Source organism: Vulpes vulpes, chromosome 12 (assembly GCF_048418805.1).
Source record: "Vulpes vulpes isolate BD-2025 chromosome 12, VulVul3, whole genome shotgun sequence".
Lineage (NCBI taxonomy): Eukaryota > Metazoa > Chordata > Mammalia > Carnivora > Canidae > Vulpes > Vulpes vulpes.
Window position 1 is genome coordinate 84286794 of NC_132791.1, and position 24350 is coordinate 84311143.

Here is a 24350-nt window from a genome sequence, read left to right on the forward strand (position 1 = left end):
AGGGTCCCCGCCTTCGCCTCCGCCGCGGCGCTCGCCCCGCCCTGGCCATTTCCGCCGCTGCGCCAGCCGGGGCGCCTGGGGCGGGGGCGGGGCCTTGCGCCGGGGGGCGGGGCCTGCGCGCGGGGGGCGGGGCCTTGCGCCGGGGGCGGGGCCGGAGGCGGCGGCGGCGGCCTGCAGGCTGCAGGCTGCGGGCCGCGCACGAGGTAGGCTTCCCGGGGCGCGCGGAGGGTGCGGGACACACTACGCCGCTTGCTGCCATCCGAGTCCCGGCTGGGGCATCCTCACGAGCGTGGGCAGCCCGGCGATCCGCGCCCTGAAACGCGGTTCAGGAAGCCGCGTGCGGGACCTGGGAATCACGAGGTCCGGCAATGAATGACCTCTCTGAGTCCATGATTTAAAATGCTCCCCCCCCTCCCAAAAAACACTGCTGTGTCTTAGTGGTTTTGAAAAAAAGAGAAGAACTTGCTAAATAGTGAGTGATGTCCTGGGGACGACAGTGGGGGCGGGGAGGGGGAGCCGGGGTGCTGTAAATATTCTGTCTTGCTGCAAAGTTGTGAAACAGATGTATGCAAATCTGAAAATTCACTGAGCCATACTCTTAAAAGGAGGTGGGGGTTGGGAACGGGGGTGCTGTAAACAGTCTGCCTTACTGCGAGGTTATTAAAGTGGATGCCTATCTAAAAATCCACTGGACCGTGCTCTTAGAAGGTATGCACTTTACAGAAGTTATTTTTCAATTTAACATTTAAAAATAAAGGTAAAGCAGAAACATGTTTTTGTTTTTGTTGTTTAAAGGGGAGGGAGGAGACCAGACTGCAGAATTCGTCCAAAGAGTACTTTGGGGGCCAGACTAGTGCATCTGCTGTTTCCGTGTGCCGGTAGGAACAACTGTGAACTTTGCCTTTCTTTTCTTATTTTTATTTTTTTTACATTTTATTTATTTTTTTTTAAAAAAAAGATTTTATTTATCTATTCATGAGAACACAGAGAGAGAGAGGCAGACTCACAGGCAGAGGGAGAAGCAGGCTCCATTCAGGGAGCCCGAGGTGGGACTCGATCCCAGGACCCCAGGATCACACCCTGGGCTGAAGGCGGCGCTAAACCTCTGAGCCATCCGGGCTGCCCTTTTTTTACATTTTTTAAATTGAAATTCAATTTGCCAATATATAGTATAACATCCAGTGCTCGTCACATCAAGTGCCCTCCTTGGTGCCCGTCTCCCTGTTACCCCATCCTCCCCCACCTCCCTGTCCGTTTCTTTCCCAGAATTAGGAGTCTCTCATGGTTTGTCTCCCTCTCTAATTTTTCCCACTCAGTTCCCCTTCTTTGCCTTTCTTTATTCTTATAAAAATTTGCACTTTTATCTTGTTATAGAAAATTCTTATTTCGAAAAGCACATGTGCAAGTACACGTTGAGATGCTATTAGAGCAGCTAAGAAGTGGTTAAGTTACATATGTGATGTTAACATACATTTCAAGTTTGTGTGCAAGGGATAGAAGTGTGCAATTCCAGATTGCGCTGGCTCTATGGTGAAATTATGCTTGCCTTTTGTTTTAAGTAGAGAACTGCTTTATGAAGGCTCAAGCTCAGGTTCCGAGGTTTCTGGCTGAAAATGTAGATGGGAAAACTGTAACCCTCTTTTGCTTTTCTGTACCCAATATAATCAGGTACTTTGACCTCTCAGAAAACAGAGTCACCTCCTGACATCAACAGGACCTTGCAAAAGTGTTTGCTAACAAATGTTTTTTGAGAAGTGAATTTATGTTCCCAATTCCAGGGGCGGAGGAGCGCCTTCTCCTTAAATCTTAAGCACACTGGAACCAAATTTTTCAATAAAGGAATTTTTCCTGAAATACTTGCTTTTATGTGATGTCTGCTATTCTCATTGACAAATCATTAAATTAGAGCCGCCAATGATAGCATGCTATAGTATAATCCAAACTGAACTAGTTTCACTGATTCAAAGGGAAGTTAGAATTAATCATGTTATATGGTCCTTAGTATTACAAAGTTCACATTGAAAGGGCAGATGTTTTCCTCATATCTGCAGATGGATTTGAGGTTATGTTTAGGTGTTCTTTTTTTTTTCTCTCTCAGTTCCTTTGTGTTCATTTTCCCATGCAAAAAAGAAACTACAAGAAAACTATTTGAGGGGGAGCTTGGGTGGCTCAGTGGTTGAGAGTCTGCCTTTGGCTCAGGTCATTGTCCTGGGGTCCTGGGATCCAGTCCCGCATCCCACTCCCTGCATGGAGCCTGCTTCTCCCTCTGCCTATGTGTCTACCTCTCTGTCTGTGTCTGTCATGAATAAATAAATAAACCTTTAAAAAAAAAAAAGAGTAGGAGCAAAGGGAAGTCTTGAGAGAGAGAAAAAACATTGGCCTTATGGAAAATATCAGGATCAGAATGTCTTTGAACTTAAGCAGTATCTCTGGGAACTAGAAGACAACGGAATGACTTTTTCAAAATTGTGAGAAAAAGTAACTTTTCAGGTGGCTTTTCTGTGGATGTTGAAATATTTTAAAATTCAAGTGAGAATTCTAACCAAGAATTCTATGATCAGCAAAACTGCACAAAAACCTTTTCTCCTATGCACCTTTTCTTAGAAACCCATTGGAGGTTGTGCGTCACCAGTTTAAGGACAGTAAGCAACAAAACAAAAAAATGGAAGAAAATACAGGATAAAAGAAATAGGAGATCCATCAAAAGAGAAAGAAATCTTCAGGATGATGATCAAGAAAGACGCCACAATGCTAGCTATGTAGTGGGAGTGGAGAGCATCCAGGTCAGGAGTCTCCAGAGTCTTCTCCAAGATGGTGATATTGGTAGAATAACTGATAACTGAAGAGATTGAGAGTGTATTGATAGGATATTGGGACAGTTGTGGAGCATTGAGTTGAATTGGTAACAAGGACATAGGAATTTTATAAATGAAAAGTCAAGGGGCACCTAGGTGGCTCAGTGGTTGGGTGTCTGCCTTTGGCTCGGGTTGTGATCCTGGAGTCCTGGGATCCAGTCCCACATGGGGCTCCCCACAGGGAGCCTGCTTCTCCCCTCTGCCTGTGTCTCTGCTTCTCTCTGTCTCTCATGAATGAATAGTTAAAATCTTAAAAAAAAAAAAAAAAAAAAAAGCAAGACAGTCATTAACCGCAGAATAAAAAAGTACAAAAAAGGAAGGGTAATCATAGAGTACTATGTGGTTTAGCTGTGAATGGTATTTACCTAGTCATCAAAACGTGTACCCCAAATATTTAATGAACCATAGACTATATCTGTGGGGGGGCACCTGGCTGGCTCTGTTGGAGGAGCATGCAACTCTTGATCTTGGGGCTGAGAGTTTGAGCCTCACGTAGGATATAGAACTTACTTAAATAGGTAAATCAATGAACTTTAAAAATAAATAGGCTGTGTCTATATTGAAAGGATGGGGAAAATGAAAAGGTGGTGTGTGTGCTGGGAAGTTGAAGGAGAGCGGAACAGGTATCTTCTCTCCATGCTACCTGGAAATGAAAAATGAAGAAGATAGAAAATAAGCATGCTAGCTATTTTGAGATACAGAGTTAGATTTCAAGACTCAGCTAAAAGAGTTCAAGATGGTTGCCTTTCTCATTGGGGGTGCAGACTGCTATCTGAAACTCTTTAAATTATATGCATTATAATGGAGAAAAAATAAGTAAGCAGTGAAATGTTAAAAATTCAAGTGAGATGCTAGAAAAAATGCTAAGTTTACAAAAATTATAAAGTGTGGCCTATTTCCTTTTTTTTTTTTTTTGTCCTCTCCTTTTTTAAAGCTTAAGCTCTTTGTACTCTAACATTAAGGTATAATTCCGTTTATTTAAAGATCCTTACTAACATGTAATGTGAGGTATGCCTCTACCATCAGACTCACTGAAAAGTAACTTTTCAGGTGGCTTTTCTGTGGATGTTGAAATATTTTAAGAAGTCATACTAGGGCAGCCTGGATGGCTCAGCGGTTTAGCGCCGCCTTCAGTCCAGGGCGTGATCCTGGAGACCTGGGATCGAGTCCCACATCGGGCTCCCTGCATGGAGCCTGCTTCTCCCTCTGCCTGTGTCTCTGCCTCTCTCTCTCTGTCTCTATGAATAAATAAATAAAATCTTTAAAAAAAAGAGTCATACTGCTAAGGATAATAGGTTTTTATTTCATTCATCAATAGAATTGCAATGCCTTGAATGACAATATTGCAAATATTTTCCATGCAGGCACTGGAACCATCTGTTTTGTAAGGCAGAGGTGTCTCTGAAACCATGGACAAGACAAGAACTTTCCTGGATGTTAAAGAGTACCCCGATACCGAGGTACAGAAAAACCGAGTACTGACTCTGGAAGAATGGCAAGAAAAGTGGGTGAGCCGCAGAATTGGATTCCATCAAGAGCAAGGACATAAGTAAGAAATGTTTGGTATATGACAGAGAAATGCTCTATTGGCAACTGACTTTGGAAATAGAAGTAGTAATATAGGTACACATTATTTGATTTTACAAGGCACATTTTTAGTTTTCACATTTTACTGTCTCTGAAATAGAATACATCTCTGGCATGTCAAAGGTTAATGGGCAACCGTATCTCTTCTCAGAATGTATAAATAACCGCGTGACAATTGCAGGCATCTGAGATTTATGAAATACATCTTTTTTTAAGCCCCTGTAGCCTCTGGGTATTGGTCATACATATTTATATGTACAGCAGATGCTCACAGTAACGTGTGTACCTCTTTGTACTGAAAAGTGGTGGGGTTCTGACTTTGCTTTCGGACAGTGTGTGTTCAAGTGTAAAGTGTCATCTGTGTGGTGGAAGGAAAGAAGCTGAAAAAAGTTAATACTTGAGCCAGGATGTTGAGCAATGTGTTAGTAGTAGTAGGCTTGAAAACAGCAGTGATATATCTGGGCCAGTGCTAAGTAAAGTGGTCATTCTTGTTCTAGGCAGCTACCCTGACTTCCCAGGGGATGATACAATCATTATTATTATTATCATTATTATTGCATTTGCACACTGAGTGGTAGTGGGAGCATCTTCCCAGAGTCTTTGTATGGGTTATCTTTATCATGCGGTGACCTTAGAAGAACCACGTCTCTACAGAAGGAATTAACTACAGAATTAGACTTCCCAGAGCTTTAGAGTCTGAGACTGAGTACATGTTTAGAGAGCTTCCCATAAAACAAATGTTGAAAAATTCAGTGAGTCCAGAGGCTCCCCATCTCTCTCTTTTCCTTCCTTTCTTTCTTTCTTTCTTTCTTTCTTTCTTTTTCTTTCTTTCTCTCTCTCTCTCTCTCTCTCTCTCTCAATCTCTCTCTCTTTCACACACACATACATATTCAGGGAATTAAAGAATTTTCAAAGCACCAAGAAAAAATAACTTTTAATTACTAATGAGGAAAACCCTAGGGTTAAATTGATTACCTACTCACTAGCTATGTGACTAAATGAGTTATTTCACCTTCCTCTTCCTTCATATATAAACTGGAGAGAATAATAATTCCTGTTTTTTACTCTCTCAAGTTGTAGGGTATATTCAGGGAGCTAATGCATGAAGAGTCCTTAGCCTCATACGAGGGTAGTCCTTTCCTCTGTGCATTGGGCTAATGAAAACAAAAATATATTTTTTCTTCCCCAGGTTATTAAAAAAGCATTTGGATACTTTCCTTAAAGGCGAGAATGGACTGAGAGTATTTTTTCCTCTCTGTGGAAAAGCAGTTGAGATGAAATGGTAAGAGCAGATAAGCATTCACACACTTTCTTATCTTGATGACAAATACACTGGGTGAATATTTAATTGAATGTAGGTTTAAAAATTCCATTCTCAGGAAATGCACAAGGATTCTTTATTTGTAGTAGAACAAGACTGATGGGTTCATAGAGATAATATCCTTAGACAGTAAGACACAGCACAAAGCGCTGGTGTGGTTTAGTCTTTCTGTATTGAGTTTCTAAGGAAAAAAAAGCTATAGTTAGGAACCAATTTTGGGGTCTCAGGATACAGAGGACTAGGTGTCCCTCTTATGTCTGCGATCTCTTTATGCAGTTTCATTTGTGGGGGTGGTTTAGGAATATGGCTGAGTTAATTTTAGATATTTTTAATAGAAGTGGACAGAAAAATTCAAAATGAATTGCAACTCTTTGACAAGACCATATATAGCCCACTGTTCAGCCCAGCTGTCCCGTCCCGCTACAAGCACATTAGTGATTATTTTCAAGAATCCTTCTTTTGAAACCAGTGATGAGGATTTCTTGTGAGTAATTCTCTGTGAAGAGAAGTCACTTGAATTAGCAAGCCGCAATTGCTAGAGATTACCCTAAAGTCACAAACCTGGCAATCATTTTCTGTACAGAACTCAGTCGCAATGATACTACACAGACACTATTGTACATACCATTAGTTCATAAGCTTGATTGTTGAGAATTTTGGTCCTTAGGCAAAACATTTTAAAGTATTTATTAAAAAAAAAAAAAAGATTAGTAAATGAAACTCATAGTGACTTGGAAATGCTCTGTTTCCTATATAAATATAGGCGGTGGACCCAGAGAACACGATTGTGTTCGGAGCTGGTTTTTGGGTACAGACTCTTGCATACAGACCGCCCCCTTGCTCAACTTGTAGCTGAGTATTTGGGACATGGCTGCTATGGCATCGGACTCTAGTGTGGCCATGAAACTGAGAATACTTAAACTGTATTACTAGACTTACCCCTAACTGAACCAGAAGAGTCGCTTTGGAAGCTACTTGCAAGAAAAACATTAACTCTACAAACAGATTGTCTTATAGCCGTGTCGTTAAGTGTTAACAATCTAGCACTGGCAGAGAGTTTGAGACAAGATTAGGAAGTAGAAGGAGAAAACAGACAATTACATGTGATTGTCGACTAGGTCTAAAGTCATTTGTAATAAAAATACCAGAACTAAGCTATTTCAATTGCTGGTAAGTGCTTATATTAGAGGATTTTTCATCTATGTATCTAATTTATGTATTGAGGTCAGTCCAGATATCAGATGTGAATAGATGACTATGCGGCGAGGCCCAAAAGCACTAAAATAAAATGTTTAACACATTTCCTTTGTTTTTTTTTTTTTTTTTTAAGAACGACATCATTCATAATAACCCAGCCTGTACCAGTCTGTAATAGGCTCTGCTTTAATTTCAAAATGTAAATAAAAATCTTCACAGCCAGCTTGGATAACTTTGTGTGGAGAATAAAAAAAAATATTTCCTGGAGGCACCTGGTTGGCTTAGTTGGAAGAGTATGCAGCTCTCGATCTCAGGGTCATGAGTTCAAGCCCCGCATTGGGTGTAGAGCCTACTTAATTAAAAAGAAAATTCAAGGGTGCCTGAGTGGCTCAGTCAGTTAAGCGTCTGCCTTTGATCCCAAGTCCTGGGATCGAGCCCCATGTTGGACTCCCTGCTCAGTAAGGAGTCTGCTTCTTTCTCTCCCTCTGACTGGCCTCCCTGCTCATTCTCTCTCTCTCTCTCTCTCATAAATAAATATTTTTTAATTCAAATTATTTAATAAATAAATAACAGGGCAGCCCAGGTGGCTCAGCGATTTAGTGCCTGCCTTCAGCCTAGGGTGTGATCCTGGGGCCCCGGGATGGAGTCCCACGTCAGGCTCCCTGTATGGAGCCAGCTTCTCCCTCTGCCTCTCTCTCTGTGTGTGTATTTCATGAATAAATAAATAAAATCTTAAATAAATAAATAAATGAATATCTGCCCCTCTCTGTGTGTATTTCATGAATAAATAAATAAAATCTTAAAAAAATAAATAAATAACAAAATAAAACATTAAATATATTCCCTGTAGATTAACTTATAAATTCAGGAGGAAACATGAAAGACAAGTTATTGATAGTGTTTATTTTAGATCCGTAAACAGTTCATGCTCAGACCTCATTGAAAGTAGTAGTCTCCTGTGGGCAAGGGGTACAATCAGTTCTGCTACCCCTCTTGTTTTGATAATGCAATTTCACTCTGACTCCATTGATAAATCAGGGAACAATTTGAACATGATGTGAATTTTACATTCACTTCTGTATAATTTCGTGTGTAAGAAATGTGAGGTAAGAGTAGAAAACCACACACAGCTGAGTGCAGCCGTGTGTAAAGGGACAGGAGGCACCTCAGTTGACTTATGTGCTGTGAGCCACTCCCATCCACAGCTGGTGTTAGAACTTTCCAGTCATTTCCCCTCAACGCACAATAACGCACAAGCTGCAGCCCTTTCAAACGCTCTGTACTATTTATATATATATATTTTTTGTAAACTTTTAATGTGTCTGATACACTCTGTGACCATTTCATTTCTTTTAGGTTCCTGTCTCTCTCTCTCTCTCTCTCTCTTTTTTTTTTTTTTTTAAGATTTTATTTACTTATTCATGAGAGACAGAGAAAAGCAGAGACGCAGGCAGAGGGAGAAGCAGGCTCCCTACTGGGAACCCAATGTGGGACTCCATCCCAGGACCCCAGGATCACAACCTGAGCTGTAGGCAGACGCTCAACCACTGAGCCACCCAGGTGTCCCATCTCTCTCTTTTTTTTTTAAAGATTTTATTCTTCAAAGTCATCTGGGGCAGCCCGGGTGGCTCAGCGGTTGAACACTGCCTTCAGCCCAGGGCCTGATCCTGGAGACCCAGGATCGAGTCCTATGTCGGGCTGCCTGTATGGAGCCTGCTTCTCCCTCTGCCTGTGTCTCTGTGCCAACCCCCCGCCCCTCCCGTCGCTCATGAATAAATAAATAAAATCTTTAAAAATAAATAAATAAATAAATAAATAAATAAATAAATAAATAAATAAATAAATAAAAATAAAGTCATCTCTACACCCAACATGAGGCTTGAGCTCACATCCCATGGAGATCAAGAGTCACATGTTCTACCTACTGAGCCAGCCAGGGGCCCCCTGTCTTTTTAATGTGCCACTGACGATGTTTTCTTTTTTTTTTTTCTTTTTTTTTTAAGATTTTACTTATGTATTTTAGATACAAGAGCGAATAAGAAAGAGAATGAGCAGGGGTAGCAGCAGGGAGAGGGAGAGGAAGAAGCAGGCTCCCCACTGAGCAGAGAGCCCAACGCACAGCTTTGTCCCAGGACCCCAGGAACATGACTTGAGCCAAAGGCTCAACCACTGCACCACCAGGAGTCCCCCAAGTTTTTTTTTTCTTCTGCATTATTTATTCAGTCTATTTCTAAATGTTAACTATGTTTTTGAGAAAATCCTGGTTCACAGAGATAAGTTATGGCAAATGTGTAATAGCTTTTTTAAAAAAAAACAGGGGCAGCCCTGGTGGCTCAGCGATTAAGTGTCTGCCCTCAGCCCAGGGCATGATCCTGGAGACCAGGGATCGAGTCCCGCGTCAGGCTCCCTGCATGGAGCCTGCTTCTCCCTCTCCCTCTGCCTGTGTCTCTGCCTCTCTCTGTGTGTCTCATGAATAAATAAATAAAATCTTTAAAAAAAAAATTAAAAAAAAACAAAACTTAAGGTATACTTGACATATAACAATGTGTTAGTTTTAGGTGTATATAATAATTTGATATTTGTATTTATTACAAAACGATGCCCACGGTAGGTCTAGTTAATATCCGTTATCATATGTAGTTTCAGAATTTTTTTTTCTTGTGATGAGGACTTTTAAGATCTACTGCCTGAGCAACTTACAGACATTACTAACTATAGTCACCATGCTGTGCATTACATCCCCATGGCTTATTTATTTCAAAACTGGGAATTTTGACCATCTTTGCTTGTTTTGACCACCCTCCACCCCTACCTCTGGCAACCACAAATCTGTTCTCTGGATTTATGAGCTCGTTTTTTTTTTTTTTTTTTCTTTTTTAGATTCCACATACAAGTGAGACTATACAGTATTTGTGTCTCTGTGTTTAACCTACTTCATTTAGCATAATGCCCTAAGGGTCCATTCATGTTGTCACAAGTGGCAAGATTTCATTCTTTTTTATGGCCGAGTAATATTCCACTATGATAACGTTTTTTAATGTTCTGTGGCAACCCCCATTTTCCCCATAAGCCTTTCGATTTCTATTGCAAGATATTGCATAGCACAGTGATTTTTTTTTTAGGGATGAGTATGTTGCATTATAGCAGAACTGACTGTGTTTATTTGACAAAAATCAATACTGTACCACTAGCACTGTTTCCTCTGAATCCAAGATTCCCAAGACTGTGGATCCTGTAATTTAAAAACTTATCAGGAAAACACTAGTTATTTGTTTATGGCAATTAGGTAAATTTCTGGGTAGTGTTTATTGTAAGTAAATGGAAATTATAAGATTATAGAAATGGACACTAATGTTCTGGAGCCCTGTGCTCTAGCGCCATGGCCACTAGCCACGTGTGCAGATTTCATTTTAAACTAAATCACACTTAAGGGCACCTGGGTGGCTCAGTCAGTTGAGCCTCTGACTCTGGATTTCGGCTTAAATTGCTGAGCCACCCAGGGATCCCCTCCAGCAGAGGAAGTTTTAATGGACAGAGCTGATTTAGAGGAATTGAAAAGCATCTCTAATCCACAGGGTGCTTTTAAATTAGAAACTCATCTAATCAAATCCATTTGTAGTAGATCAACATTTTAAAGTATAGTTTTCCAAATTTTTAATTTTTTCATATGGTCATACGGATCAATTTTTCAGAATACCATGTACTATTAAGTTTCAGAACATAAAGATCCACTTCCATACAAGTTCTATGAAACCCTGTGACCCCAAATTCATAAAAATCCCTTAAAATTAAGGGAAATGTATGTTTGTTAGGGGTATGCCCTTTGATTTAGTATTTGGAATAAAAATTTAAGTGTAAATATGTGATTTCATGCAGGTTTGCAGACCGAGGACACAGTGTAGTAGGTGTGGAAATCAGTGAACTTGGGATACAGGAGTTTTTTACAGAGCAGAATCTTTCTTACACAGAAGAACCCATTGTGGAAATTCCTGGAGGCAAAGTATTCAAGGTTTGTTTTGTTTTTGGTAAATAATTGTTCCCCTACCCCCATAGGAAAAGTCATTCTTGAGGTGCATAAGTTACAACTGTTATGTGACTTCACTTTCTCACACAGACTCACCTGGTGGTTATATAGTCTAAGGAGCGAGGGCTTAAAAAGATAGGTGATAGGTAGGGGTACCTGGGTGGCTCAGGGTTAAGCATCTGCCTTTGGCTTAGGGTGTGATCCCAGGGTCCTGGGATCAAGTTCCCCATCTGGCTCCCTGCAGGGAGCCTGCTTCTCCCTCTGCCTAAGTCTCTGCCTCTCTCTGTGTGTCTCATGAATAAATAAAATCTTTAAAGAAAAAAAAAAGATAGTTGATAGCTAGATATGCACAAATATATACAACAGCTGATGGCAAAGCCTATCTATACTCATGGTTTTGCTTTGGGTTTGTTTGTTTGATTGATTTATAAAGAGGCATTTCTGAGAATGTCTTGGGCCATACCCCGTGTAAGACCTTGAAGAGATAGAAACACGGTCCCTGCCCTAATGAATATCTTAGCTTAGAAGAAAAAAACACAGAGAAAGCCATTTGTCCCTTGTGGAGCTAAGAGTAATGACACAGGGCATGAAGGGAACAGAGAGGAGAGCTCCCCTCACCCAGCCTCGGAATGCCTACTGACGCATGGTGACAGGTAGGATTGGCTTGGGGAGTGTCTTTCTTCTCTGGTTCATCTTGAGTTTGAAGGGGGAAAGGTGATGACAATTAGGGAGGCTGGCAGTCACTGACACATCATCAAGGCAGAGGCTGTGGCTTGGCTTCCCAGGCTGGCTATGGCTGGGTCCAAGCTCTCTAGTCCTGTGTGGTCTGGCCATTGTCTGTTGGTACAGTCAGTTTCTCATGAGGTACCCAGTTTTCTAAATATTGAAACTAATTGCAGGTCAGTAGGAGGCTTAAGAGTACTTTATTTTACAGCTTCCTCCCACTCTGTTCTCAAATCATCCCATGAGCTTACTCAGTCCAAAGAGGCTAGTCCCAGAGCAGTGGTTCTCAGCCTCAGGGGCACATTTGCAAAGGCCTGTGGATCTTTCAAAATTCCCAATCCGAGGGCTCACCCCAGGCCAGTTAAATCAGAATCCTCAGGGGTGTGGGGCCCAGCGTCACTACTGTAGAAAGCTGACCTGAGTACTTCTCTGAGCATCCATCCTATATTCCTCTACCTCACCCACAAGACTGCCTGAGCAGTGTTCGTGCAATGCCTCACAAAGTGCACATTTACCCCGTCTATTCTACAGGATGCCTTCCTGGTCCAACACACAAGGTCAAGTTGATGTAACTCGCTGTTAAGGAACACCATCCCTACTTCATCTCCGAGCCTCCCACAGACCATCAGAGGGTCAACCTCAGCCTCAACAGACTAAATTTCATAGAACACATCTAACTTTTTTTGCCAGCTTGGGGTGTGGGAGGGAGGAGATAGGTCACTTCCAGTTTGCTAGCAACTCACCCAGTTTTCCTGATACCTTAAAATTCACTTACACTTATAGCTGGGACGTGTCATGCATGTGTCCTGGGAACTGGGGGCAGGCAGGGACTTGCTTGTCTGCCAACAAGATCCCCCAAGTTGAGACTTGCTGCCCGTCCTCCCTGCCATCATGCCCACCCCTTGGGTTGACCCCCACGGTGCTTCCAGACTGATCTTTGGAGACCCTTCCTATATTTGTAAACCTCCATTGGGGCCTCACTTCAGAATACTATCTAACAGTTGCATACCTGACCTCTCCTTCCTTGCCCTTCACCCTCACCCCCACCCTCCAGGCTTCTCACATCCCTTGGATCTAATGGAATCCATGTCCCTTTACTCCCCCTGGGCTGCACCCCCAGCTCAGCCCCCTATAATGTTAGCAGATGCAGGGGCACCTGGGTGGCTCAGTGGTTGAGCATCGGCCTTCGGCTCAGGACCCTGGGGTCCTGGGATCAAGTCCTGCCTCGAGTCCTGCCTCGAGTTCCCTGCATAGAGCCTGCTTCTCCCTCTCCCTATGTCTCTCTGCCTCTCTGTGTGTGTCTCTCATGAGTAAATACATAAAATCTTTAAAAATATATATATATATGAGCAGATGCTTCTAGATACCCTTTCAGAGGCTGCCTCTTGTTGGGCTTTGCCTGTTGCCCTCAGGCAGTTCCCAGCTCTGTCTTCTGAGTCCCCAAGTTCTCTGGCACACAGGCCATCCCGTCCTAACTCTGCCTCTGCACCCACACCTCTCTGCTCTACCAGGCTTTCCTCGCTATGGTCAGAGGCTGTGTCAGATTCACACCCACTCTCTGGAACCCAGGATAGTCCTGCCCACAAAGGGCTCAGGCAATAAATTCCCATTAGCCGATGAATGAAAGAGAAAAAGCCAGGAGTGCACACAACTGCACTTTGCAGGAATGACTTCCAAGATATCTGACCTTCCTCTATCAGCCTGCCTGGTAGTTGATTGACCTGTTTATTTATCTTTAACAGTGTCAAAATATCAGGGCTCTGCTAAAACAAACATTGCTAAAACAGAACAAGTTCTGAAGATAATAGCTAACTAATCTCCAGGGTTAACCTCACTGTGATTTTTCTTCTTGAGTTGATCCCAGAGAACCCCATACAGGTCTAAAAAAAACCAACCAACCAAACCAAACCAAACCAAACAAAAAAACAGAGTGCCATTAAAAAAAAATTATTTGTAGTGGTGGTTCCATCAATTAGGCATCTGCCTTCAGCTCAGGTCATGATCCTGGGGTTCTGGGATTGAGCCGTGCATCGAGCTCCCTGCTCCACCGGGAGTCCGCTTCTCCCTCTCCCTCTGCTGCTCCCCCTGTTTATGCTCTATCTCTCTGCCAAATAAATAAGTAAAATCTTTAAAATATATTTGTAGTATTTTCAGTTAAAATTATTTGCGGTACCATTGCATTCTTCATGTTGAGTTACACATTCTCTCTCCACCACCTTTGCTGTGCTTTGCTGCTCGTATCTTTCTGTAACCATCCATGTCACTCCTATTTAAATAGCATCCCCCCCCCCCCCCCCCCGCCTTTCATTACAGAGCTCTTCAGGGAACATTTCGTTGTACTGTTGCAGCCTTTTTGATCTTCCCAGGTAGGACCAAATTCCACCTCTGCCCTTTGAATAACCTGAGTGCTTGCCAGGCAGCACTTCTGATTACCCCTCTCCATTCCCAATTGCATGGAGTTGAATCTCTGTTCTGCAGCCCACCTGTCTGCACACTTGATAGCTTTCGTGTCCTTGGATAATTTCCAAAATATGGAAAGCATTGTCATGCCTCTAGGCAGGTAGGGAAAAGGAAGGAAGAGTAAGACCATGTCTTCACTTCACAACTGACCTGTAATGGAAAGAAATTTCAAAGTGCAGAAGGCAGTGATACCTTATCCCCTGGAAGTCCCTGATACTTCTGGGGGCTGGGAGCAGGTTGTCACAAATTGTCCTTTAGCTCTCCTCTGTGCTCCCCCGTCAGAGCAGAAGAGGGAAGCCACTGCCACCAGTTCCTAAAACTAGAAGGAGCTCCTCATGTCCACATCTGCATGTCCCTGCTGACTCCAGAAAGACAGAGATCCCAGTTCCTTGACAGCTAGTGAATACCAGCCTGAGCCACCGGAAACGCCGTCCTTCTTGATCAAGACTCGATTTTTCTTACCTAAGATGTTGTACTTTTGTTTCTTTTTCTTCCTGATAGAGCAAATATCGGCAAATTTGACCGGATCTGGGATAGAGGAGCATTAGTTGCTATTAACCCAGGTGATCGCGAACGGTTAGTAATTTTGTTTCTTTAATTACATTGGCTTTTCCTTTTTGGCCTTCTTAATTTAATATGCTGTACTTTTTGAGAGCTCCAGAAAATCAGTTAGACTTTTACTGGTTTGAAATAGCTTCACGTATCTGGAATTAGAAGATCTAAATTCGGTACCATCTTTGTGTGAAAAAGGATAGGATTGGGCAGCCTGGGTGGCTCAGCGGTTTGGTGCCGCCTTCAGCCCAGGGCCTGATCCTGGAGACCCGGGATCGAGTCCCACGTCAGGCTCACTGCATGGAGCCTGCTTCTCCCTCTGCCTGTGTCTCTGCCTCTCTCTGTCTCTCTTATCCCATAAATAAATAAATAAAAATCTTAAAAAAAAGAAAGAAAGAAAGAAAGAAAGAAAGAAAGAAAGAAAGAAAGAAAGAAAGAAAAGGATAGGATTTGGCCATGGCCATGGGAACCTGGTACAAGGCTTGTTGTTCCATCACTTCTAAGCTGTGCTGCCTCGATCAAAGTATTCAACTTGTCCAGGTGTCAGCTGACTCCTCTGCAAGATGGTAGCATGTCCACTGATATCACCCCCACTGCCTCCACTAACCCAGAAACCGTTCTGGGCAATTGCCATGTGCCAAGTATTGCTTAACACACTCTATATACCTCTGCTCCACCAAACAACCCTGTGGGGCATATTGCTACCATTATTCCCATTTTATAGATGAGGAAGTTACAGTAAAAAAAAAGAAAAGAAAAGAAATTAAAAGCATACAGAGTAAAACATGGCCACTCCTGTGTACATTCCATTCCAAATACCGCTCACCTACTTACTTGGAGATAGCATATAAATATTAAATTATTTCATAGTATGGGGCAGACTCTTCACATATATCCAAAGGCCTGCATGCCCATCAGTGAAATAAAATTTTTTTAACTATTTTTTTTAAGATTTTTTTTATTTACTCATGAGAGACACACAGAGAGAGGCAGAGACACAGGCAGAGGGAGAAGCAGGCTCCATGCAGGGAGTCCGATGTGGGACTCGATCCCGGAACCTCAGGATCATGCCCTGAGCCAAAGGCAGATGCTCAAAGGCTGAGCCACCCAGGCATCACGAAATAAAATTTTTTATTTCTTAAAAACTGTTTCATGAATACAGCTTATTGACACACCTAATCTTCTTTAAATAGACCATGCCACATTTTCTTTCTGGAACCTTCCCTTTCCTCACCTGCCTGGAAGTGGCCATTCTCTAAGGGCCCATCCTTAGCATTTGCTGTGCCCGCTTGTCTCTTACTGAGCACTTCGATTCTATCACTTTCATTCAGACACCCAATAAATGCATACTAAGTTCCCACCAAGTTCTAAATAGATACTGTGCCGTATATTGGGGAAATAACAGAACACATCATGCCTGGCATCTGCCCTTTCATTGTTACATTTCCAGCTCTATTCTTGCCCTCAGATGTCCACAGCACATTTTGGTGTTTACTGTGTATTTCTTGTGTGATATCAGTGTCCTTTAGCAACTCAACATGTTGTGTGGACCCTCTCTGCTTCCATAATATACCACATATGTATACTAAATCCACTTCTGCTAGATGTCTGCCTTTTTGGGTGTTTCCCACTCCCTAAGGATGTTCATCCTCCTCTTTGGGGTTAGTCCTCACAGGGGCTTTGATCTGTGTGGTTCAAATCCACAAGGCAGTGGGGAGCAAGCTGCAAGTCACAGCTCACTATGAGGGCAGACCATGCATTGCTGTATCATTCCCCAGCTGCTGGCAGAGTGTGTATTTAGCACACAGTAGGAGCTTAGTACATATGCGTCAAATAAACGAATGAGAGCAAACTAAACCCACAGCAAAGGAAATCCACTGTTTGCTACCAGCCACCCACCACCACCTCTGTCCTGGGTATAAAGGTCACCTAAGTGGCCTCTGGACTGTTACTTCATGGTTAACAATGAGTAGTGAAACCCCATCTAGAAGGCTTGTTTCAGGAATCCAGTTCTAGGTTGGCCACTCTATGGTCCTCCCTGATTTCCCCACTCTCTTTCCTCCCAGCCTGGCCACGTGTGTGTATGCACGTGCACACATGTATGTCTGTGCGTGTGTGAACCTGTACGTGTGTGTGATCACAGCCCCAAGCACACCTGAGAACGTGTTGGCCTTTGTTACCAGAAAAACAACTTACCTGAGGCCAATAGAAAAATACACTTCTTTATCTTCGTCTTGGTACTTAGCATGTTTGAACTTTATTTCATTCCTGTCATTAATACCAGGCACCTTTTCTGTTTTGATTGCACGTGCACAAGTCCTGCGGTGTTTGATGCTAGGCCCCTCAGGTGTGTCATCTAACATAAATCAGTGGGGCAAACCTCTCTCGTTTTTCTGAATTTTTTCAAAGTGGTTGAGAAAGTCCACATTCCAAAGGGAATGAAGTGTGTCAGTCCTAGGAAACCCTGCCAAACCAGTCTGACTGATCACTTTCAAGGGGATGGCAAGTTACTTCTTCCTTCTTCTTTAAAAAAAAATCTTATTTATTTATTTTGAGAGAGTGTGAGTGGGGGGAAGGGGCAGAGGGAGAGAGACCCTTAAGCATGAACCTCTACCTCGCACTAAGCAGGGGCTCAACATCATGACCCTGAGATCAAGACCTGAGCGGAAATCAAGAGTCATTCTCTTCAACAGACTGAGCCACCCAAGTGCCCCGCTTCTTCCTTCTTCTTAAGATCAACAATCAGTAAACTAAGTAAAGGTTTTTTGTTCAAAAGTTTGCTTTGATCCAGCACTTTCTCTTGCAAGGATATGTGACCCACTCAAGCCAGTACTAGCTGGGGGAGTCTGCTAAAAAGAATAACAAGGGGCACCTGGGTGACGCAGTTGGTTAAGTATCTGCCTTCAGCTCAGGTCATGATCTCGGGGTCCTGGGATCGGGCCCCACATCAGGCAGGGGGAGCCTGCTTCTCCGTCTGCCACTGCTCCTGCTCCCCCTACTTGTGTGCTCAATCTCTCTCTCTGTCAAATAAATAATAAACAAACAATAACAAAACTAACCCGGGTGTTTACATCATACCAGGCCGTGTTCTAAGCACTTCACGTGTATAAACTCATTGAATACACACCACAACCTGTGAGTTGGTTACTAGTCTCATCCCCGTTTTACAGATGAGGAAACTGAGGCCCACGGAGGTTGAGAATGTGTCAAGCTTATGTAGCCACTATGTGGAGGAGCTAGGCTTCAAACTCTGGCATCTGGCAAAGTCCACACTCCTAATCCCCATGCTAATCCCCTCCCCAGTTTCTCACAGAGCCCTGGACAGAGATCCCAGTACACCCAAGCCTAGTAGAAACTGTGTGCCTAGTGCCAAGGCACCTCCCTCAGAGCTGGGGAGTCTGTCTCTGTCTGCCTGTCCCTCACGGCATCTCTACCTCCTTGTGCCCGTCTCCTCTGTCCTCCTACTCTGTTAGGCTTCCTCTGCTTCCTCTACTTCTGCTCCCGTGTGTCTGACTTCTCACAACCCCCAGTGCCAACAAGCACATACCACAGAAGCTCCAGCGGCAGTACAGTGATGACAGCTAACGAGCACCTTCTTTTTGGGTCTCTCGATTCAGTTTCCCAGCACAGTCATCTGATTGGCCCAAGCCAGCATTCTGCATGGGGCCCAGCTCCCACTCCTGGTCACTCTGCTGATGGGCCCCGTCCCAGTCAGCGCCTGCCTCCCATTCTGAACCAATCAGACACAGCTGGGAAATGACATCACATGTACCCCGGGACCTCTACTAAAAAGGACTGTGCCAGTAGCACTCGTGGTTTATGTTGTACTCTGCAGAGCTTGATTTCATACTCCCTTGAATTTTTGTCTGTTAGTCTTGTCCCCCTCCAACTCAGCAGAGGAAAGGAATTGTGTTTTGTACTTCCTACATATGCCTCTGGAGAGGACCCAGTTGCCCAGGATATTGTTAAACTGCAGCATCCAAGCCCAACAGCAAACCTACCGAATCACGCTCTGGGGATGGAGTTTAAGCATCTTTTTTTTTTTCAGCAGGTGCTCAGGTGACTGATACCCAGCCTGGTCTGGGAAGCACTGCTCCAGAGCTGGCACTGCTTTGGGAAGTGTGTGTTCCAAGTGGATAGACCTTGGAGCACCACATCAGGCTGGAAGGAGCCTCTCCTCAGCTTAACGTGACATCTTCTGGTCTGATGAGCTCTGGAAGCACACACCCTTTTGATTCCTGTCTTAATATTTCCCAGTTTGCCAGATGACATAATTTGCAGACTGTTTCTGGCATTTAGAATGCAAATCGACTTCAGCTGGTCTTTCGGAATTAAACTCAGTAATGGAGATGAGTGAACTTGGTTTCCCTCCCTAACTCTCATCCCCTGCAGGCTTTGCCTTTGTAGAGAAATGTAACACTTTACTATGTTGTGTTCTTTTTAGCTATGCAGATATAATGCTGTCCCTAACAAGAAAAGGGTTTCATTACCTCTTGGCTGTTCTTTGTTATGATCCCACTAAACATGCAGGTAAAGTTTCTTTTGTTTTTCGTTTTCTAAGATGTTGCCTCATTTCAGGGATTTAATTCTATGACACGGATAGCAGTATTTGCTCCTAATTTAGATCATAGGAAGAATACTGCTTTCTATATAGGAAGGAAAGTCTGGTTTGGGTAAATGGAAACTATAAACCTTTATTCCTCTTCCCACTGGATACACGTTTTACTTGTATGTCATCTCATTCACCATTCACAGCTCAGACTATAGAAGAGAGGGAGAAATGGATGGCGCTCATATAAGAAAGAAATCTCGTGAACTCTGGAATAGGAGGAAGAGGGACTGGTTGCCCTGTTTTGAACATAGCATGTGTGCTCCATCCATGGTGGTGGGGATGTATTAGGAACACACCTACAAATACACAGACACACCCTCATAGGACAATAGATGAGACATGGATGGGGGGGGGGGGAGTTGGAGGTATGCAGAAAAATCTCTAAACCATTATAGTTTTTTAATTTCTGAAATTTTACAATTTATTGCATCGTTTAATAATGATCTTTGTTTTGAACTTATAAAAGTGATGTTTTCTTCTGGGCTCCTTTTGATGTGCTTGAACATTGCAAGCTTAATCTTTGCCACGACTGAGCTTTTATTTTCAGGAAGAGTGAAAACAAAATATAGAGACTTTTATGGTAGAAATCCCCTTTTTGATTTTTAACAGAGATTTTTTTTTTAATATGGTGTTTTATAAATATTTACATGTGCAAGTATTCTTTTCTGTTTGAGTAAATCAGGTCTTAAAAGTTCATTAAAAGATGAGACCTAGTGTCCATAATTAAGTCTGGAGCAATTGGATGGAAATTGAAATTAATGGAGACAGACTTCAGTTCTGCTAATCTGATATAAATTCCATTCCTGAAGAGGAAGCTTAAGGCAGGGCTTGTAGGCAGAAAATACAACAGGCTCTGTCTGGGGCTGGAACTCAGAATACCTCTTGAAAGGAGCAGAAGCTAAATTTCCTTTAGAGTGAATGGCCTGTGCAGAGTGGGAGGGATATATAGAGTGTGAGCGAGTGCAAGAGTCATAGGAAAGCAGTACTCCAAAAGATGAAGGAAATGCCAAGGAATATGTTAATGAATTTCATGCTGATTTTAAAATTCCCAAGTCCCAAAAACTGGAGAGCCACATGCAAATAATGAAACTGGACCACTTTCTTACACTACACACAATAATAAAATTCGAAATGGGTAAAAGACCTAAAAGTGAGACCTGAAACCATAATAAAAGTCCTAGAAGAGGGCAGCCCAGGTGGCTCAGCGGTTTAGCGCCGCCTTCAGCCCAGGGTGTGATCCTGGAGACCCAGGATCCTGTCCCATGTCAGGCTCCCAGCATGGAGCCTGCTTCTCCTTCTGCCTGTGTCTGCCTCTCCCTCCCTCTCTGTGTCTCTCATGAATAAATAAAATCTTTAAAAAAAAAAAAAAGTCCTAGAAAAGAACACAAGCAGTAACTCTGACATCAACCATAGCAACTTCTTACTAAATATGTCTCCTAAGGCAGGGGAAACAAAAGCAAAAATAAACTGTTGGGACGTCATCAAGATAAAATGCTTCTTTTTTTTTCTTTTTTTTTTTTTTTAAGATTTTATTTACTTATTCATGAGAGAGAGAGAGAGGCAGAGACATAGGCAGAGGGAAAATCAGGCTCCTCACAGGGATCCTGATGCGAGACTCAATCCCAGAACCCCGGGATCATGCCCTGAGCCAAAAACAGACGCTCAACTGCTGAGACATCCAGGCTTCCCAAGATAAAATGCTTCTGCACAGCAAAGGAAACAATCAACAAAACTAAAAGGTGGCCTTTGGAATGGAGAAGATATTTACAAATGACATCTGAGAAAGGGTTAGTATCCAAAATATGTAAAGAACCTACCAAACTTAACACCCCCAAAAAATAATCCAGTTAAAAAATGGGCAGAAGACATGAACAGATATTTTTCCAAAGACATCCAGTTGGCCAACAGACATATGAAAATATGTTCAACATCACTCATCATCAGGGAAATAGAAATTAAAACCATGATGAGGGTAGCCCTGGTGGCTCAGCGGTTTAGCGCTGCCTGCGGCCTGGGGTGTGGTCCTGGAGACCTGGGATCGAGTCCCATTTCAGGCTCCCTGCATGGAGCCTGCTTCTCCCTCTGCCTATGTCTCTGCCCCTCTCTCTCTGAATAAATAAGTAAATAAATATTTTTTTAAAAAATAATAAAACCATGATGAGATATCACCTCACACCTGTCAGAATGGCTAAAATGAACAACACAGGAAACAGCAGGTGTTGGGTGAGGAGGACGTGCAGAAGGGGGGATCCTCGTGCACTGTTGGTAGGAACGCAAACTGGTCCAGCCACTCTGAAAACAGCGTGGAGGTTCCTCAAAGAGTTAAAAATAGAGCTATACTACGCTCCACCAATTGTACTACTAGGTATTTGCCCAAAGTATACAAAAATGCTGATTTGAAGGGCACATGCATCCCCAGTGTTTATTGCAGCCTTATTTACAATAGCCAAATTATGGAAAGAACTCAATGTCCATTGACTGATAAATGGATAAGATGTGAGATACACGCACACACACACAGGAATATTATTCAGCCATAAAAAAGTGAAATCTTGCCACTTGCAATGACGTGGATGGAGCTAGAGAATATTATGCCAAATGAAATGAGTCCGTCAGAGAAAGACAAATACCATATGATTTCACTCATATGTATAATTTAAGAAACAAAACAGATGAATAGAGGGGGCAAAAAAAAGAGAGGCAAACCAGGAAACTATCTCTTAGCTACAGGGAAAAAAACGAGGGTTACTGGAGGGGAGGTGGATGGGGGGAATGGGTTAGATGGGTGTTGGAGATTAGGGAGGACGTTTGTTAGGATGAGCACTGGGTGTTGTATGTAAGTGATGAATCACTCAATTCTACACCTAAAACTAATATTACACCATATGTTAACTAACTAGAATTTAAATAAAAACTTGAAAAAGGAAAAAAAAAAAAAAAGTTAAGTCCCATGGCCGGCCCAGCTGTCTCACCTAAGCTAGAGATGGGCACCCACCATGGGCATCCCCTTGGTAAGCCAGCCTACTTCTTTGGTATGACATGTGCAAAAGAAGACGCAAAGGAACCTGTCACATCCTCGCCAATTTGATAATTATGTTGTGTAAGGAATAACTATACCTGAGTCACTGGAAATCAGCTGAGAAGTGGGCCCTGGGAATTTCTCTTTAGAATTATATCTATAGACAGTATTCTTCACCATGTTTCTCTTTTACCTAGGCCCACCATTTTATGTTCCAGAGGCGGAAATTAAAAAATTATTCGGTAGGTTATTTATATTTTAAATAAAGTCAACCATTAACTGTTTTGAGTTGTTGTCAACTATTAGTGTCTAGAAGTCTATAAGATCTAAAAGTTATAAACCATTTTATTGAAGGCTATTTTATCCTAGAAAAGGGACTTATCTCTGTCATACGTCTTTTTAGCTAAGTGGTGTACATGTGTTAGAGGCATATGAATTCTTCTAGAGAGATGATATGTTTAATTTAGGTCTTAGGAGTGGTAAGTGGTAATAGCAATTCACAGTTCAGATAGCTTGCCCTTAGCATCTCCCCTTTTTCATTTAAAAAAAAGAGGGGAAAAAAGAGAAAAGAGGGGCACTTAGCTGGCTCAGTCAGAAGAGCATCTGAGTCTTGATCATGGGGTCAGGAGCCCCATGTTGGGTGTAGAGATTATTTAAATAAATAAAACGTTTTAAAAAACAAAAAGAAAAGAAAAATCTTCAGTACACACTGCCTTTAAAATCATTTGATGATGGGATCCCTAGGTGGCTAAGTGGTTTAGCACCTGCCTTCAGCCCAGGGCGTGATCCTGGAGTCCTGGGATCAAGTCCCACATCAGGCTCCCTGCATGGAGCCTGCTTCTCCCGCTGCCTGTGTCTCTGCCTCTCTCTCTCTCTGTGTCTGTCATGAACAAATAAATAAAATCTTTAAAAAAATAAAATAAATAAAATCATTTTAGAAATCTCAGTTGCATTCTATTTTTTTTTTAAAGATTTTATTTATTTGAGAGAGAGAAAGAGCAAGTGTAAGCAATGAGAGCTACCAGGAGGAGAGGCAGAGATAAAGCGATAAGCAGACTCCATGCTGAGCACGGAGCCTGATGTGGGGCTCAATCCCATGACCCTGAGATCAGGACTTGAGCCAAAACCAAAAGTTGGACACAGCTGACTGAGCCACCCAGGTGCCCCTCAATTGCATTCTTCGTTTAACGTTTTTACTTGTTCCTCTTTCTTTCTTTTCAGGTTCAGTATGTAACATTCATTGCCTTGAGAAAGTTGATGTTTTTGAAGAGCAACATAAAAGTTGGGGAATTGACTACATTATTGAAAAGTTATATCTGTTTACAGAAAAGTGAATGAGACAAGTAAAAACAAGTAATAGCAACATGGTTTTGGGCAATGAACAGTTATGCCAAGGCATGAAAATATAGTGGATGACTCTTGGAAAATTATTCACGGATCACATTACAGATCTTTGCTCACAAATACATATAACTATAGAAAAGAACATATAACTAAATCAGTGAAGTAGCTACCTTTAGAAAGAGTGTGACTGAGAGGGTGAAAGAATCTAACTGTCTTACTTACAGATTGCAAGAATTTTTTATAATCAGCCTGTGTTGTATAATTTTAAAAATTAAAAATTAAGGGAGCACCTGGCTGGCTCAGTCGGTGGAGGGTACAACTTGTGATCTCGGCGTCATGAGTTTGAGCCCCACTTTGGGTATGGAGATTACGTAGAAATAAAATATTTTTAAGAATTAAAATTTTAAAATCCTTTTTAAAACTAAAATTAAAAATATGTAATTTTTTAAAAAGTAAAAGAAATGGAACACATATAAACTTAAGGAAATAGAATAGGCAGAGAAATTGACACTCTTTATGAAATTTAGAACCACCGAGGCCATGTAACACTTTACTAGGATTCAAGGTAAAAGACAGTGGTCCAAGAAATTATGTGACATTTTTTAAAAAAGACTTCTGACCTCTTTAAAAAATAAAAATGATCTTTCATCCTTACA

The 24350-nt window shown here is 42.3% G+C and overlaps 1 protein-coding gene across 5 annotated transcripts; it reads left to right on the forward strand.

Moving 5' to 3' along the window:
* The first annotated feature begins 67 nt into the window (after positions 1-67).
* Positions 68-24350, forward strand: TPMT (thiopurine S-methyltransferase). Of its 5 annotated transcripts, none has more exons than XM_025999320.2 (10): positions 68-203; positions 796-878; positions 4220-4404; positions 5632-5724; positions 10837-10969; positions 14021-14073; positions 14669-14743; positions 19164-19249; positions 22548-22592; positions 23572-24350. In XM_025999320.2, the coding sequence occupies exons 3-10, from the start codon at positions 4265-4267 to the stop codon at positions 23682-23684; spliced, it is 738 nt and encodes a 245-aa protein (XP_025855105.1). In that variant the 5' UTR covers positions 68-203; positions 796-878; positions 4220-4264; the 3' UTR covers positions 23685-24350. The 5 variants fall into 5 exon arrangements, with proteins under 5 accessions (XP_025855105.1, XP_025855106.1, XP_072585159.1 ...); XM_072729058.1 differs by having other exon boundaries at positions 160-360; XM_072729057.1 differs by having other exon boundaries at positions 163-472.

Bases quoted from the DNA above. Each gene is read 5' to 3' on its own strand.
- TPMT (XM_025999320.2), top strand. From the start codon at position 4,265: ATGGACAAGACAAGAACTTTCCTGGATGTTAAAGAGTACCCCGATACC. The intron at 4,405-5,631 runs GTAAGAAATGTT...TTTCTTCCCCAG, and splicing joins CATCAAGAGCAAGGACATAA to GTTATTAAAAAAGCATTTGG. The intron at 14,074-14,668 runs GTAGGACCAAAT...TCTTCCTGATAG, and splicing joins AGCCTTTTTGATCTTCCCAG to AGCAAATATCGGCAAATTTG.